Raw genomic sequence first — 17829 nt, forward strand, 5'->3', positions numbered from 1 at the left:
TCGATTTAATTGGTTTGGATTCGATTTAATTGGTTTTGGTATGATAAGAACAGCCTAGCCCTGGCCTTTCAACTGCATCTAGCTCTGACACAGCAGCTTGTGTGGTGCAAAATGCTGGTGAGCAGCTCTCGAAATTTGAGCTTGCTCCAGGTTAAGACCGTAGATTGTCGTGCAGGACAGGCAGCCACTACAACAACACATACAGCTTCCTCAGTGCTTAAAGGCACGAAAGTGTCAGATAAAAGGGGAATCAAAGCAATCAAATTTGGAATGTACAGGAGGAGGAAGGAGAAGACTGTCTTGATGGCACCAGTAAGAGCTGCTAAGCTGGGATCCCTGAAGCCACCTGCATTATTTTGCATCTGTCTGGTGCGCCTCCACAGAGATCTAATCAGCAGGACGCTTGAAAAAACAAGCATTACTGAAGGCCAAGCTACACCACTGTTACAGAGAAGGCTCAAAACCAAACTCTTAGTTTTCCTTGTGGCTATCCTTTCTGAAGAGTTTGTCACGGTGAAAGGAGTAGTGAAGTTGCTGTGTGTGTTGCAGTTATCCCAGGAGAAAGGAAGAGAGGTTGCAAAGGAAAGAAGAGAGGATGCTGTCAGCATCCAGGGTGTCAGACTGGAAATCCTTTGCTTCAGACAGATGAGGAATGACTGGGTAAAACCGGCGACCTTGATACAATAGAAGACACTAAGCCAGGCAGCAAACCAAAAAACTAGAAGAGTTCAGGAATGTAAAAACCTGTAACTATAAAAGTTACAAATAAGTTTTCTTTATGACAGGAAGGTTGACAAAAAATACTGGGGAAGAAATCCAGCACCATCCAGAACAGCAAAAAGGACCTGGATAAGCCCAGAAAGATCATAATCACGTCATAGGAGGACAATATTTTGCTCCTGATGCAACTAGTTGAACTGACAGCCAAGACAGTCCCATTTCCTAGAAGTCCCATCATTGACTCAATTATAGCAATTAGTAGACAAAAAGAGGAAAATAAACTGGACGTTGCAGTTCTTAAGAACTCACAAGTTTCACTCTGCTTTTCGTCGGCTCCTAAAAGCTCTAGCTATGCTAAGGAGTATTGAACCCAACTAGATGTTCTCATCACATGATCGCCTCTTTATCTCAGAGGAGAAACTCTCATATTAAGTCCTTCAGTATTTGCTTTATTCTACATTTGTGATGATAAATAGCCCAGCTGCTATCTCAAAGTATGCACATATGACAAGGATTCTCTTACTGCCATTTCATATTAGAGAAAGAATTTGAATTTAAAGGGCTCAGATGCATTTTTAAGTTTGTGTTGTAATCCTCAGTCAGTTTTCACAGAGCCCTCAGAATTTATGTATGTAAAGACAGAGAAGTTTCCAAAGCCTGCAGGCTTTTTCATGTCAGGATTGCACCCCATACGTACATGTGAGGGTAGGGGAAAAAACCATTTCTGTCTCAGAAAATGCAAGAAATGGAAGACATTTTCAGAAAGTAGAGAGGGAATTAGATTTTGTACACAAACCCCCAAAATCTCTAAAAACTGCTTGAGGAGACTAATCGAATTGCTCTTGCTCAACATCATGAAGTTAACAGCATTCAACTTTCTTCACATGCGCAACTGTTTAGTAAGAATTCTCATGGTGGGCCATAGGCTTGCAGGAAAGACATTCTGAATTTGGCTTCTGCTGACTTTTCCTAAGAAAACAAAGGATATAGGTTCATCTTTACCTCTCAACCATACTTGTAAGGGCCGGCCACACGAAAGCCAAATGATGAGACAGGTATGGATTACAGGGATTAGCATCTCATTGCTGCCAGATAATTGATGGAGAAGCACAGATTTCCACTTCTAGATCCCATTCTTTATATACTCACTCTGCTGGCTGGAAGAAAATAAGGCTAGACCTTCCAACTTTCTCTTAGAGATTCTAACTGCTACCTAGTAGAGGAAGAAGATAGAGGGATCCCGTCTCATTTATCATGAGAAAGAAACATTTCAACTGCAAGGAAATAGTTTGAAAATGATATTACCAAGACAAACTAATAATTTCTCTGCCTTGAAAAGGCACTTCAAGGAAAAGAGGACTTTGTGTAGGAGAGCATGTTTGGGTCTTTCACTTCCTTGAAGTGAAGATTGGAGCATTTTCTTTCCTTTTCTTCCTTGGTGTCTATCTTCAGTGATCAGCAGGAAACAGTGATTTTCCTTGCACTGTCAGAGGAGGAGGAGGAGATGCCATCAGACACCTTGACTCCTAACACTGTGAAATGCAGCCGTGTCTAGGGTTTTGGAGGAGCTGAGCTGTTGTTTGGTTTTTTTCCCTTTATGATTCTGATCTCAGGTAGCTGCTGTCCTGCTTTAAATGCCTGTATTTGTGTGTTATACCTGATGCCTAAATCTCCTCCCGAATTGCAGTTTCTTGATACATCACTTCTGAGTTTATGAGAAATATGCAGCATGCATTTTTTATATTAAGGAACAAAATGGATGTCCTTGCACAGGACACTCCATATTTTTATCAGGTGACTTAAAATGGTTATTATAAAGTGGGTTATCATGTTTTGCTCCTGTGCAGAGGCTTTGACAATATTATAGTTGTCACTCTATGCTTGTTCTGAACGCCCCAAATTAGAAGAATCCATTCGTATGAAGACATGAACAAGGCAATTCATAATTATCTCATCAGAGTGCTCCCCTCATCCATTTTGCTCTGCTCTGCTCTTGTGCAAAGAAAAGATACCAGATTCACCCTAGCAATTTGAAATCTGGACAAGCACAACTAATGATGTGTGGGAGAAACGGCGTAAGTGTTCATCGAGTCTGTGTCCTGTCCCAGGATGGAATGTGCATATTTTAAAAATTCTGCTTGCTAAAAGTAGGGAATTCAAACGCTTTCCAGATATAAGAAGAAGAATTTTAAGGGTTCTTTTGATTGCACAGATTTGGGTGTAGTGATAAAGCTTGAGAAGGACGTCATAAGTAGGATAGGACTCTAAGGAATGAGTACAAAGGACTTTTAGAATTGAGATCACAGAGATTTCTGGAAGTAGTGCAGTAGAGTATGCGGGCAGATTTCAAAGCAGAAGTTTTGAAGTATTTTCTTGCAGAGTGTTTCTTTGTCTTGTTCAATTTGCAAATATTGCAATGCCATCTATGGTTGTCTAGGACAGCGGTCTCCAAATGTTTTTCTGTGCATGCCTATCAGTAAAAAGGTTCTAAGCATGCAACTCCCAATATAGGTGAACTTATTTACTGCTAAGTGTATAATTGCACCACTGTACATATGTACCTACTGTACTTGTTTACATTAAGAAATACAAGAAACAGAATTGAAGATGAAGTAATATTTTAATTCTTAATATAAAAAATTGTTATGACTAAAATGCTAATAATGCTCGTGAGAGTAGTGTGATTGAATATGGTTCATTCTTTTTGACAATCTCTATTGAACACTGTGATGTTCAACTCTATTGAATCCAGTGATTCAAAGGCGTGGCTGTAGTGGCTTATTTTTAATGGGTACCTCACAAATACTAAAATGAAAGAAGAGCATCCTTGGATGCAGGTACTGAATCACGGCACCCATTTTTCAATGCCATTCATCATTTATGCACAGGTTTGTGCTGAAATTCTGCTAATAATTTCTGTCTTCCCCAGTGTAAATCTGTTGTTCTTGCATACTAATCCCAGAATCACACAGAATCACAGAATTGTAGGGTTGGAAGGTACCCCTAGAGATCAATGAGGTCAAAGAGCCCAACTCCTCTCTCTGCTAAAACTGCTTCCCTACAGAAGGTCACACAGGTAGGTGTCGGGATGGGACTAGAATATCTCCAGAAAAGGAGACTCCTTAACATCTCTGGGCAGCCCGATCCAGTGCTGCAACACTCTGACACTGATTAAGTTCTTCCTTGCCTTAACATGGAACTTCCCGTGTTCCGGACTGAATCAGTCAGTAAGTAACTGCCTGTAGGCCTGCAGGAAGTAAAGCTTCACAGATCCAGTCCAGTGATGCAGAAAGCATTCCTGCCATTTATTGCACAGGAAGGCACTGAATATTTGATTTCTAGTTCCCTTGCTCCCCCATTTGGCCTCCGGCCTCTGTTGTCTCAGATGTGCACAATGACACGTGCACACAAGGCACTGCATTTTTGCTAATTATTCAAGCATGGCAGTGAGACGCTTGTGTCTTCCCACTGCCATAACAGAATTTCTTTTAATAATTTCTTGGCACAGAACATATCAGGTATATGGGGAAAGAGGAAGGGAATTTGTTTTCTGCTTGCAGTTGCAGTGGATGAGGGCAGTTCCCGGCGGCTCTGAGCACCGGATTCCCCGCAGGATGACAGCTTCCACTGGGAAAAACTGAACCAAGCCACCTTTTTCTGAAGACGGTATTTGTGCTTCTCTCTTTGGTTTCTCTCTGAGCTGCCCCAAACGTGCAGGTCTCTCTGAAAGTTCTGCCTCCTACTTATTTCCATGAAAATGACAACAGATACAGAGAGCACAACAACACCCTTTGGTAGAGCATATTCTCAGCCCCAGACCATGCTGTTTCCACATAGTCAGCACCAATAGCTATGCGTTTGTGCCCGCGATGAACAAGAGCCTGCACGCCACGCTCATCAGAATCTGCCTGGCCATCCAGAGCTCGGCTTGTCTTTCTCATCGCTGTCAGCACGGCTGAAACACACCGCCGACTGCTTTGCTGTGTTAACGTTCAACTCTTTGGTCTCCATAAGTGTTCAGCAAGTGTTGAAGAATGTCAGTGGTGCCATTTTTTCTGCAAGCGGGAATTCAGTTCCACTCTTTTCCTTCCTATGCTCTTCCGTATCAGACACCGTTTTGTCAGACTGCCCCTCTTCTGCCATCTGTCCCACGGTAAGAAAACGGAATGAAATCCTGGTGTGAAGGTTCAGCCTCTACTGCCGTACCAACAACCCCCACTCTTGGTACTGTGGGCCATCATAATTCAAGAGGAGGCGTTACTTTTGGAGCAACCCTCATAGATGGAAGCAGGGAACACACACGGTGAATACTGTCTTACGTAACTTGTTCCAGGCAGAAGTTACTGGGTGAAACTGTCACCTAGTCGTGTAGTTTCCTTTGCAGTCAGTGGAGAAAGAGAGACAGAGCCTGAGAGAATGCTTCAGTTAATGCTAAGGCAGAGGTTTGAAACAGAAGTTGTACTCATGACATGCCTACCATTTTTCTCTGATTAAATTACAAATGCAGTGAAATTCAACCTGTCTGTAGAGAAGATCATCTCTGTGATCTACAACTTCCTGCAGTCTCGAGAATGGGACAGACCTCTCTCACTGCCCTGCACAGAAGGACTTGGGGGTCCTGGTGGAGGAGAAGCTGGACATGAGCCAGCAGTGTGCGCTTGCAGCCCGGAAGGCCAACCGTGTTCTGGCTGCCTTAAAAAAGGGGTGGCCAGCAGGGAGAGGGAGGGGATTTTCCCCCTCTTCTCGGCTCTTGTGAGGCCCCATCTGCAGTTCTGTGTCCAGGCCTGGAGCCCCCAGTACAGGAAGGACGTGGAGCTCTTGGAGCAGGACCAGAGGAGGGGAACTGAGATGATCAGAGGGCTGGAGCACCTCTCCTGGGAGGAAAGGTTGTGGGAGCTGGGCTTGTTTAGCTTGGAGAAGAGAAGGCTCTGTGGAAACCTCATTGTAGCCATTCCTATTGAGTATAATATACGATATATAGTAATACAATATATGTAATGTATAAAGTTTTTAATGTTCAGTGTAGTGAAGCACAGGAACAGATTGCCCAAAGATGTGGTGGGTGTCCTGTCTGTGGGTACGTTCAACATCAGGCTGAGCATCTTGGTCTAGCTGTAAACGTCCATGTTCATTGCAGGGGATTTGGACCAGATGACCTTTATGGTTTCCTTCCAACACAAACAAAGCTCTGATTTTTGATGAGGATGCAGGAGCTATTTCTTGAGAAGAGATCTGAAATTAGTGCTCGACAGGCTGCCCAGAGGGGTTGTGGATTTTCCTCCTCCGGAGTCATTCAAGACCCACCTGGACACCTACCTGTGCAGCCTGCTGCAGGGGGCCTGCTTGGCACGGAGGTTGGACTTGATGATCTCTGGAGGTCCCTTCCAGCCCCTGCAATTCTGTGATTCAGTGAAATCATTACACTAACAGAATGAAGAGCCTCTAGTCCTGGTCATCCTGTTATCAGCTTTATGGGCTCCAAACAGGCTTTGATATCTTCAGGAGGTGTATTCAAGGTGATTCCGAACACCAAGAAAAGCTATGGAAGGACACGGCTCCTCATGGCAAGCTGGTTTTTAGATGCATATTTCATAACACTGTGGAACCAGCTGTATTTGGAAAAGAATGGGAAACAAAAGGCATGAAGCAAAGCCTATGGGAGAGGACTGGGCCTCCTGTTAGCCTTCTGGCACTAGTCAAAAGGGAGTTTCTAGTTGCTTAGGAAGAAGGTGTAGTGTATGACCAGTGCTAAATGTAATGAGTTGCCCATTCTTCCTTTTTTTCTGCGTGTCTCATTTTTCTCTCTCCAGACCTGGGACCAGGAGCTGGGAACAGGTCCAAAGAAAGAACGATGTCTTCAGGAGAAAAGCCAGCTGCTGTGCGCGCTTCTTCTCAGTACTCTCCTCGGTTTTGCATTACTCATCACCTACATCACGATGACTTGTGCTCTAGGTATAATGTGGAATATCCTTTTCCCTGACTCCTTACCCACCCTGTTTATAAGATCTGTTCCTCTCTCTGCCTGCATGGATTATTATGCTCAGTATCTGTGTGAGGGTAAGACTTTCAGAAAGACAAAGAAGTGTAAAAAAGTACCAGCTGTAAAAAAGGCAGACTGTTCTGCCTCCTCCCTGTGTGACCGTGGGGAGATATCCCCCCGCTTGTCCTCCTCTGACTGCCATTTGATAAGCCTGGGCCCAGCTTTGTGAGAGAGCAGCATTATATTGTCAAGAAATTCTTCTTGAATTTCATCATCCTGGCTTCCAGCTTCTATGACCCTGCTCCATCTGCAGCCAGCTCCAGGAAACGGGCTCTGAAGCTGAGATTTAGAGCTTCTCTTCCACTTGTCCATCCCTGATTTCATAAGCCTACTTTTAGTTTTCTAGGACCAATCACTACTCTGATATACAGAAAACTCATATTCTCCTGTGCAGTGCGGAAGCTGTGAGCGGAGGCCAGAAATTGTCAGTTATCTTTCCAATTCACCAAAAAGCTGCCTGCAGAACAGTCCGCACAAACGCTTACGTGTACAGATAGCTAAATATTGAAGCTGTGTTTAGATTGGAGGGCACACGTATCTCCTACTCCAAAACAAGCATTGTTGACAGGCATTTTTCTCCCACTGCTGTCATGTATGCTTCACTAGAGAAACTAAGGAGAAAGTTGTTAGTTTAGATCATGTCTATTTGCACTCCCTGCACCTCCTTCCACTTTAACAAACCATAGTTTGACACCATAGCATAAAAATCTTGCGTGTATTTAATAGTAGAGCTGATCTGATGTTGATACAAGACACAGACACGAAATGAGAACATACAGCCAGGGCTTCGCAGCATTTGGGATGAAGGAGGTTTTAAATCAAAGCAAGATACACCACAAGCGAGTTTTCGTCCTGTTTTGACAGATGTCATTATCAAGAAATGTTTGTTTCCCACCTTGAACATCTCCCTGCGTGTACTAAGCTCTTCTCCTTACCTTCGTTGTACCATGGCCTCCTTTTGCTTTGTGTGTTAACATCACCAGCAGTTTCTCGTTTATCACCTGGTCAAATCAGTGCGTGCTGTTTGAGAGAGAACAGAGAAAAGGCGGAGTCATCCAAGCCTTGGCTGCCGAGATAGAACCACTGGAGGGCAGGCACCACCTCTGCACGAACTACCTGTCTCTGACTGAAAGAATCTCCCTGGCAAAGTGCAAAGCAGCCTTGGAGTGAAGTCGAAGACAGAGTGTGTATTATTGCACCTTCAGCAAAAACTTACAAGGAATTCAACAGTCTGTATGCAATGGAGCTTGTATCAAACAGAAATCTTACTTTAAGTTTCCTCTTTTTTTCTTTTCTTTTCATTTTCTTTTTTTTTTTTTCTTTCTTTCTTTCTTTTTTTTTCCCCAGTCGTTGAATGTGTTGTTCTCATTCTTCAGTGTCACCGCTTAGATCTCTTGTTTCCTTCCTACCCAGGATCATGTGATGTTGAACCGAGCCTTGCACTCTTGGCCAGACTTCTGAATTCTAGGAATGACAGTGTAGACCCCTGTGAGGATTTCTACAAATACGCTTGTGGCAGCTGGGAAGGCAAACACTCAAGCACAGAAGTATCACGAAACATCTTTGATGTGTTGTTGGAAGAAAACCAGCTGATATTGAAAAGGCTTTTAGGTAGGAAGAGGCGGTTGGTGTGATACCTTCAGCAACTTCCTCAGTCAGAGATGAGATTACCAAGAACTGAAAGCCTGAAAGCACAACCATTCCTATCAGGAACTGATTCCAGTTTTTTTTTTTGTTTTTTTTTTTTTTTTTCATTCTTCTATCATAGCAAGTAGAGATTTACACCTGTAAGAGAAGTCGTATTAAAATACTTACATTTCAGACAGTTTAGTTCTTCTCTCCAAGTGTGACAGATGGAAGTCACACTTTAAAATTCAGGAAACCAGATAATTTTCTTACTGCCTTCTAAAATTAGGTGCTTTTTGCTGCGCATGTCTTAATGTGCACTCTAGCTATGTCCTGATTCCGTATGAGACCAAAACCTAGTTATGCTCCATCTTTATCTTGTCATCAATTTCCATGCAAAGAAGCTCATGGATTTGGTCTTGGGAAGAATCATGGCAAACATGAGCTCTCTTGTACTGGGTTACTTGGAGAAGTGCGGATGTGTTTACTGAATTGGTCTGAATCAAAGTGAAAGGCGGTGTTCTCTTAAAAATTTTCTCTGTTCTAATACTGCCCATCTTTATTAGCTCTTTTGTAGTTTTTTGCTTTTTTTTTTTTTTTTCCTCAGAGGCTCCAAACTTTGAGATAAGAGGCTCAGCTAAGGAAAAAGCAATCCAGTTCTATCGTTCCTGCATGGATACCCAAAGGATAGAATCCCAAGGAAATCAATTATTGAAGGACCTCATAAATCAGGTGAATGTTTGTGCTACTCATTCTCTCTCCAGAAGATCATTCTTGCAAGGGATAGGAAAGGATGAAGTTCAGGCTATGTGATCCTATATGACAAAATTTTGCTAGTGCCTGAAATAAACTCATGGTTGACAGACCAACTTCTAGGAGAGAAATCTGTCTTTGAGTGTTGTTTAAAGATTTGGCTTTCTGACTATCAGGTCTGACCATGCATGTTCAGACAGTGCAGCAACTAAGACATTTTTAATCTCAAAAGCTCAGTTCAATAGGATGCAACTTACAGATCAGGGAGCATCTTGCAAAATGGGTGAAATGCTCGTGTCTGAGATCTGAGGACCATCTACTACTTCAGGTTTCAGGAGAACTTGCTTGGAGAGGAAAATGCTTCTCTTGTCTTTCTTTGAGATTCCTCCCAGTGCCAGGGAAGGCTGTCCATCTTTCTGTTAGCAAATAACATTTATGCCCTGTCTCCAAGGAAGATGCAGAACCCTTTTCAGCTGAAGTAAAATGACTGCAGGGCATCCTGTATATCTGCTTGTCAGGGCGGAGGGACCCTACATTCCTGATGTTTTTTGTTAAAATGAATAACGTTAGAGAAATATGTCCTCTTTCCTCTTTCCTTCACAGTTTTTTTTTTCTGTTTTTTTTTTTCCTGTTTTCCTGTTTTCTTTCTTTTTTTTTTTTTCCCTGTACTCTGTGCTGCTGTTAATTATAATGCATTTTTGCTGTGTCACAGAATGACAGAATGGTTGAGGCTAGAAGGGATCTCTGGAAATCATCTTATCCAACCTCCCTGTTCAAGCAGGGCCATCTAGAGCCATCACCCAGGACCATGTCTTTTGAATATCTCCAAGGAGACAGACCCCACAACATATGCCAGTGGTCAGTAACCTACACAGTATAAAAAAAAACTTCCTGATGTTGAGACAGAATTTCTTGTGTTTTAGTGTGTGCTCGCTGTCTCGTCCTGTCACTGGGCACAAATGAAGAGCCTGATTCCATCCTTTTTGCACGTTCAGATGTATTAGTATACATTGATAAGATCTGTTCTGAGCCTTCTCTTCCACACTAGACAGTCCCATCTCTCCCAGCCTTTTCTAGTAAGAAGCTAGCATCCCTTAACCATTTTTGTGGCCCTTTGAACTCTCTCCATTAGCTCATGTCTGTCTTGTATTTTAGAGCCCAGAACAGCACATAGTACTTCAGGTGTGGCTTCACTAGTGCAGAGAAGAGGGAAATAATCAGTTCTCTTGGCCTGCTGGCAATACTTTTCCTAATTCTGTCTAGGATGCCATTAGCCTTCTTTGCAGCAAAGGCACATTACTAGATCATGTTCAGCTTGGTGACTACCAAGACTCCCAGGTCATTTTCTGCCAGACAGATTTTCAGCTGGGTGGCCCTCATGATATACTGGTGCTTACAGCTGTTCTTCTCCACATTCAGAATTTTGTACTTTCCCTTGTTGAACTTCATAAGGTTCCTGTGAGGCGATTTCTCCAGATTGTCCAGGTCCCTCTGGATGACCCTCTGGTGAATCAGCCACTGCTCCTCTGTAATCCATATTGTTAATGAAGACACTGAGCAGGCTGCACCCAGAAAAAATACCTGGGGTATGTTGCTAGTTACTGGCTAGTTACTGGTTAGTTACTCCAACTAGACTTTGCAACTCTGGACCCAGCTGTTCATCCAGTTTTCATTCAATCTGCTTCACCTGTTTGCACATCCAGCTCATTCATTTACATCTTGACTATGAAGTTCATGTAGGAGACAGTGTCAGAAAGCTTTACTGAAGTCCAGGAAGATTCATGACTCTTCCCCTCAGTTACTAGGCCAGTCATTTCATTAGGGAACCTTACCTTATTGGTCAAGCATGACTTCCTTTTGGTGAAGCCGTGCTAACTATTCCTGATAATTTTCTTCTTCGCGTGCCTTGAAATGTTTTCCAGGATTATCAGCTCCATCACCTTTCCAGAGACCGAGGTGAGGGTGACCAACCTGCAGTTCCTTAAGTCTTCTTCCTTACCCTTCCTGAGGACAGGAGTGACATTTGCTTTCCTCCAATACTCTGGCACTTCTCTCTGTCTTCACGATCAATCAACAATTCTTGAGAATGATCTCACACTAACATCTGCCAGTTCCCACAGCACTCATGGGTGCATCCCATCAGGACCCATGAACTTCCATATGTCCAGTTTGCCTAAATATTCCCTGATCTGTTTCTCTTCCACCAAGGGTACACCTTCCTTGCTTCAGTCTTTCTTCATTGTCTCTGGGACCTAGATTTCATGAAGGTCAGTCTTGCTAGTAAAATCTCTGTCAAAGAAGGTTGTATCTCAGCCTTCTTCATTTCCTATGTAACCAGATTATGTGTCTTTATTTCCATCCTCTGTATGCTTCCTTTTTGTGTTTGAGTTTGTACAGAAGCTCCTTGTTCATCCACACAAGCCACCTGGCATTTTTGCCTGATTTTCAATTCATTTAGATGAACTGTTTTGAGCTTTGGAGAGGTGACCCTTGAATATCAACTAGCTATCGTGGACCTCTCTCCCCTTGCAGTGTCATCTTGCAGTTTGTTGCTTAAATGAAAGTTACAGGTAAGGAAGGTATGTAGAAATCTTCATGAGTTTCTTCTGTTGCTCTTTGCTTTATTGTTTCTCAGTTATTATAATGACTGAGCTCATAGGGGTGGAAGATGTTTGTAAACATGAATCAAACATCTGTTTTTTTTCTCACTGGTGGTCATGCTGTTTCTCTCCTCTCTAGGTTGGTGGATGGAACATCACAGACATAGGGAAAGCAAAAGATTTTAATGAAACTCTTCAGATTCTTATGGGCAGATACAACACTTTTCCCTTTTTCAGAGTGTATGTGGGACCTAGTCCTTCTGATCCCAAGACCAATGTAATTCAGGTGAGTGAAATAAAGGCAGAGAATTATCTGGACGTGCTGGGAATGAAGAGTCAGTTACACAGTTCATGAGATCCAGCCCTGCTCAAGTTAAGCCTTTTCTGAATAACGTTTTCCTAACATTTTCTTTAATTTTCTTAGTTCTATTACACAGACACACACACACAAAACCAACCGATAGTTCTGAAAAATGAGCAGATGAGGAAGAATTAGTTATTTTAACCTCCTCTGTTTGACCATTGTAGATTTCCACTACTGTGGAAGGATTTAGTTCTCACGTGCTTGGGTGTGGCTATTAGAATAATGTACAATACATGTTAAGTGTTTAATATTTGTGGTGTATTATTGATTTTACAGCACATGGAGAAATATTTAAGAGTATTTATATTTGAATTCCAGTCACCACAGATTTGTAATGAGATTGCAAATGAGCTTCAGATTTTGATAGATAAAAAAAATAACTTAGTAAACATTTTTCAACAGCAAAACAATTTATTAACATTTCATATTCTGTGACACAGAGACAAAAAACATTTATTTAACATTCTATTACATTTCCAGTGTTTCTGGGATACTGAGATATTTGTCCTTTACTCCTTTTTTGCAGATTGACCATCCTGAGTTTGAGATGCCAGCTGAAAATAAATTCAAAAAGAATAATTATCTTGAGGTAACATATCAGAGGCTGAAGAAAGGTAAAAATAGCTATTTGGTGTAGGGATCTCCTTGAATTGCTTCCTGGTTCAGAGTGATGTATTTCCATGGGGTATGGTCAGTGACCTCTGAAAATGTCTCCAAATGGAATTTCTTAAGTAATTGTTTAATTTTCTAAAAAAAGAATAGTTTCTAAAATGTAACCAATTTTTAGATACCAGAATTAAAAATTTTAGTTAGAAAGAAAAGATTATAATATTTTCTTTTGTATCTACTCTACATTTCACCTTGCAGAATGTTTAAAAGAAAAAAAAAAATGTTCAAAATAAAGGCTTTATAACCCGTTAAAATCTCTGTACTGGGGAGTGATTGCTAGCATTTTAAAGTTATTTTGAAGTATTTTAAAATCCTGCGGTCAGGATGGATGGGTGAATGGACAGAGTGACTTACTTTTGGTCATGTCTCTCCCTGTGGTCATATGCTCATATGTGTTGCAGGTTCTCCGTGTGTATCTCTCATATTTGGAGAAACTGGGGGACCTACTTGGAGGTCCACAAGATGGTCCTCCTCATTCCTTTTCCCTTACCTTGTCCTTCATCTCCAATCTCCAGCGTGTTGTCACCCCACTGCAGGAAAGACGGCAGAGGGGGATGCTGTTCTTTCGCACTACCATTAGGGAGTTACAGGTATCTATCTGTGCCTTAGAGCTTAAGAAACGCTACTATATATGACATTCACATTCTGAAGTTCCAGATCAAAACAGATACAGAATGCGTTGTTTAGATACCATTTCCCTGCAATTTACCCTTGGAGTCTGTTGAAGTTTAAATAACCTGTTAATTTGCTGTCTATTTTTTGATAGCAGTTGGACTTTTCAGGCCACAGAACTTTATACTGATTTAATAAAATAAATATGTTATTCTTCTTTTCTACTATAATCACTATCCATAGCATAAAACAACTCAATTCGTTGGAGTTATCTCTTATATGTATCAAAGGGACAATCCTAGTTTTCCTGTTATTTCTTGTCAGTTGATTTGGACGTTTGCCACGTAAGCTTTGTTTTACTTTCAGGAAAAGGCACCTGCTATTGACTGGTTATCGTGTCTCCAGGCTGTCTTCCATCCTATGCCAATGAATCTCTCTCAGCCAATTACAGTGCATGATATGGATTATTTAAGAGGCATGTCACAGATCATTGAAGAATGGCACAAAGGGAGGTAAGAATTAATATTTATGGTCAGTCAGGACAGGACTACAGTAGTGAAATACATGTAAGTATACATACGTACACACACAGTATGCACCGCTACAATAGCTGATCTTAGACATTCAGTCACTCCAGTAACTGGCCTCAGGTTGCCTGATCTCCACAGTTACTGGTACCTTCATATATGGTCCACTGGGACTTGCAGCCCTACTCTGGTTGCAGGTACTCATGTATCTGCTTGCAACAAACACGTATGTACAAACAGATTTCTTCAGTAGCTTGTACATACTGTTGGCTTTTTCAACGGCCGATTCTCCTTGTCTCTCCAGTAGCCAGTTCCATCCCTGCCACGCTCCCACCCCAAAGGAGAGAGAGTGCTCACCCAGAGACTATTTAAGAGTAGCATTTAATAAGATGAGACGGACTCTGGTGACCACACACAGGGCACAGCGAGACAAACATCCCGACAAGCCAAAATTTTACACTCAACCATTCCCTCTTACCAACTTTCCCCTCAGTTTTACTGTGCACTTTTCTCCTAGTCCATCATCTCTCTCTTTTGCTGCCTCTGGTCATTCTTATAAACATCCCATAATAAGTCTCTAGAATCCTCCAATCTCCTTGATATATTCCATAATATGTTTTTTCTAGTGCTAAAATTTTCTTTTTCCTTCCTCCCATAATTAGTCCTGTACACTTGAAGTTAATTACCCCTTGAGTCTTCAAGGTGTTCTTGAGGGTGTTTCTTTGGTTGACTCATGTTAGTGGGTTTCATAGGAAAGTCAATCCCCCTTTTGATAGACCCAGCAGTAGACCATTCAGGATATTCTGTTGCTGTCATTCAGGCTACCAGGTTTCCTCTGCCTCAAATGATTCCTCTGGCACTTGCCATACCTCTTTATTTACGATGACCTCATAACATGACAATCTGACTATTGCTGAAAAAAAATTCACCATATCGACCTTGTTCTCTTATTCATGGTTTTCTGGCACTTCCAATGTGTTTTACATGGTATTCTGCCTGCTTCTATTCATATTTGAATATTCAGTTCATAAAACTGAATACTACTTGCTGTTCAGAACTGATTGGCTTCCATTCATTTCTTAATGATTTAATGGAATTACTGCTCAAAAATTTGACTTCATCTAGCCAGGAGGTGACTTCACCTTAATGGGAGTTAAAGTGGTTCTCTGTATTGGTCTTTTAAAATGCCATTTTCCTACAGGGTTCCGCATATCTATATGATTGTTTGTCTGGTTGGGAATCTCTCCCCTGCCCTTGATAGTCGATTCCAAGATGCACGCCAGGAGCTATCTAAGATTCTTTATGGGAAAATGGAATCTGAAGTGGTGAGTTAATATTTAGCCATCTTCTTCAGCTTCTACAGCCTCTGAATAAACTAAGACACACACTGATCAGATGGAGATCAGTGATGTGTGGTGTCTCTCAGGGGTCAGTACTGGGACAAACACTCTAATATCTTCATCAATGACATTGGCAGTGCACCCTCAGCAAGTTTGTGGATGACACTTCCAAGGGATGGGATCCTATCCAGAGAGATCTAGACTGGTTTGAGCAGTGGAACCAAGATTACCACATGAGGTTCAGCAAATCCAAGTGCAAAGCTCTTACATAAAAGTTACATAAAGTTTTACATAAAGGTTGTGGCAACCCCCACTACCAATACAAGCTGGGAAATGAAAGGATAGAGCACACCCCTGCCAAAAAGAACTTGGGGGCTTGGAGGTACTAGTGGATGACAAGCTGGACATGAGCCAGCAATTAGCCCTCACAGCCCAGAAAGCCAACTGTATCCTGGGTTGCATCAAAAGAATCATGGTCAGCAGGTCAAGGGAAGTGATCCTGCTCCTCTACTCTCTGCTGGTGAGTTCTCACCTGAAGTACTGCATCCAGATGTGACATCCTCAGTATAGGAGAGACATGGGCCTGTTAGAGCAGATCCAGAGAAGGGCCATGGAAATGAATAAAAGGAAAGGAACACTTTCTGTATGAGGAGAGGTTGAAAGAACTGGAGCCATTCAGCCTGGACAAGAAAAGGTCTGAGGTGACCTGATAGCGACCTTTCAGTATTTAAAGGGGGGCTATAAGAAAAAAGGATACAGACTCTTTTGCAGTTTTGTTGTGATAGGAGAAGGGAAATAGGGATAGGACTAGAGAGAATGGCCTAAAGTTGTGCCAGGAGAGGTTCAGTTGAGATATTAGGAAAAAATTTATTCCCAGAAAGGGTGGTGAGGTATTGAAATGAGCTGCTCAGGTAGGTGGTGGAATAACCTTCCTGAAGATGTTCAAGAAACATTTAGATGTGGTACTAAGGGACATGGTTTAGTGGAGATATATTAGTGGTAGGTGGATGGTCGAACTAGATGATATTAGAGGTCTTTTCCAACCTTTATATGATTCTGTGATTCTATGTTTCTCAAAAAGTTGTGAAAGTAGACGTGATATACAAAACTTTAGAGAGCTAATTGCATTATACCATGGGATAGGAAACAATATGTAGTTAACCGCCTTCTATGTTTTTGTCACAGCTAGAATATGAGTATTCATCTTGTGTGAAGTTAAGTATTGTAAATAACACATTGCTTTGCTGTGTTGAAGTTTTCTGAAGTAGCTTAAAAGGGATTACATTTCATCCATAGCTGTCACTTTTAAATAGCAACGCATGAACTACTGAGTGCATGTTCGCATATCTTTTGACCATCTTCATCTTCTTGTCTCTTCCTTTTCATTCTCATATGTCTTGATTACTTTTTCTATTCTTACAGATCCCAGATGAGCGCTGGAGGAAGTGTTTGACTGATACCAGTTCTTTCTTTGAGCCAGTCCTAGGGCAGATGATTGTGAAAGAAATCTTCCCTGAGCAGAACAAGAAACTTGTAGGTATTCCTCATCTTAATCCCAAGTAGAGCTCAGCTTCATCCCTTTTTTAATTTTTTATTTTAATTTTAATTTTTTATCCCAACAACTAAGCAATACATCAAAGCAGGAGGATCGTGTGTAGGTTTTATACCTTTTGATATATCATGTGGTTACATATTTCCCCTCCTCCTTAGACAAATGGGATCAGAACAAGGGCACTGTCACTGCTAGAATAAACAACATTATTACTTTTATCTCATCTGTTAACAAAGTCATGTGTACAGCACAAATACATATGGAAATACATATGGAAACCCTACAAATACATGTGAAGTGCTTAACTGGAATGACAATATCAACATTATGCATCATAAATCCTGAAACTTTAAAGCAAGATTTTCAGTCATAAAGCCAACAAGCAGATGGTAGGTGAGCAAAGGCTACATAATGGTTATGACCAGTTGTAATAAAAAAAAAAAAAAAAAATCAATGTCAAAAGATTCTGAATGGATCCACAGTAAATGGAACACCTCCCTGCACCATTGGAAAAACTTTTTGTTTGTTTGTTTGTTTTTTCCTTTGGTGACCAGATTTCTTTTTTTTTTGGGGGGGGGAGGGGGGAGCTAGGGGGAAGGGGGAGTTAGTATAGTCACCATGTTTTATAAAGAGTTTGCAGTGAGAAGGGTAAACAACTCCAAGAAAAGACAGTGAAAAACTAAGACTGTATTGAAGCACAAAGCTGGATGAACAAAGCATAATAATTTTGTGAAGGAGAGATTCAGACTCTCCATGCTTTTTGGAAAGGGAGACACCAATATGAAATACTTATGAATATTGGATTTTCATGTCACTGTAAAACTGGGACAATTATTTTATCCATTCCCATTTCAGAAGGGATTGAACAAAAAGGGATTATGAGACTTATTTACAGTGATAGGCAAGAGGAAAAGGGGAGTGGGAAAGAATTGTGAGACCTGTGAGGAACCACTGGATGCCTAAGAAACCCAGATCTAAATAGATGTGGAAACTACTATTTCCCCTTTCATCAAGAGACCTACTGTA

The 17829-nt window shown here is 41.5% G+C and overlaps 1 protein-coding gene and 1 pseudogene across 5 annotated transcripts in view; one reads left to right on the forward strand and one right to left on the reverse strand.

The window, feature by feature from the left end:
• LOC116239752 (kell blood group glycoprotein homolog) overlaps positions 1-17829 on the forward strand; it is a 31669-nt gene that overhangs the window by 1877 nt on the left and 11963 nt on the right. For 2 of the 5 annotated variants that reach the window (XM_090149669.1, XM_090149677.1), the window contains 10 exons: positions 4281-4386; positions 6531-6672; positions 8174-8371; positions 8994-9118; positions 11879-12025; positions 12630-12692; positions 13174-13362; positions 13751-13896; positions 15113-15236; positions 16674-16784. In XM_090149669.1, the coding sequence (XP_090005795.1) occupies positions 6657-6672; positions 8174-8371; positions 8994-9118; positions 11879-12025; positions 12630-12692; positions 13174-13362; positions 13751-13896; positions 15113-15236; positions 16674-16784 (1119 nt within the window). In that variant the 5' untranslated portion in view covers positions 4281-4386; positions 6531-6656. The remainder of the gene's footprint in view (positions 1-4280; positions 4387-6530; positions 6673-8173; positions 8372-8993; positions 9119-11878; positions 12026-12629; positions 12693-13173; positions 13363-13750; positions 13897-15112; positions 15237-16673; positions 16785-17829) is intronic. The other 3 variants (XM_090149661.1, XM_090149684.1, XM_090149692.1) reach the window with 3 other exon arrangements.
• On the reverse strand, positions 69-4661 carry LOC149919789 (taste receptor type 2 member 40-like; annotated as a pseudogene).

The sequence above is a fragment of the Phasianus colchicus genome, chromosome 1 (assembly GCF_987193195.1).
Source record: "Phasianus colchicus chromosome 1, bPhaCol1.hap1.1, whole genome shotgun sequence".
In the NCBI taxonomy this organism is placed as follows: Eukaryota; Metazoa; Chordata; class Aves; order Galliformes; family Phasianidae; genus Phasianus; species Phasianus colchicus.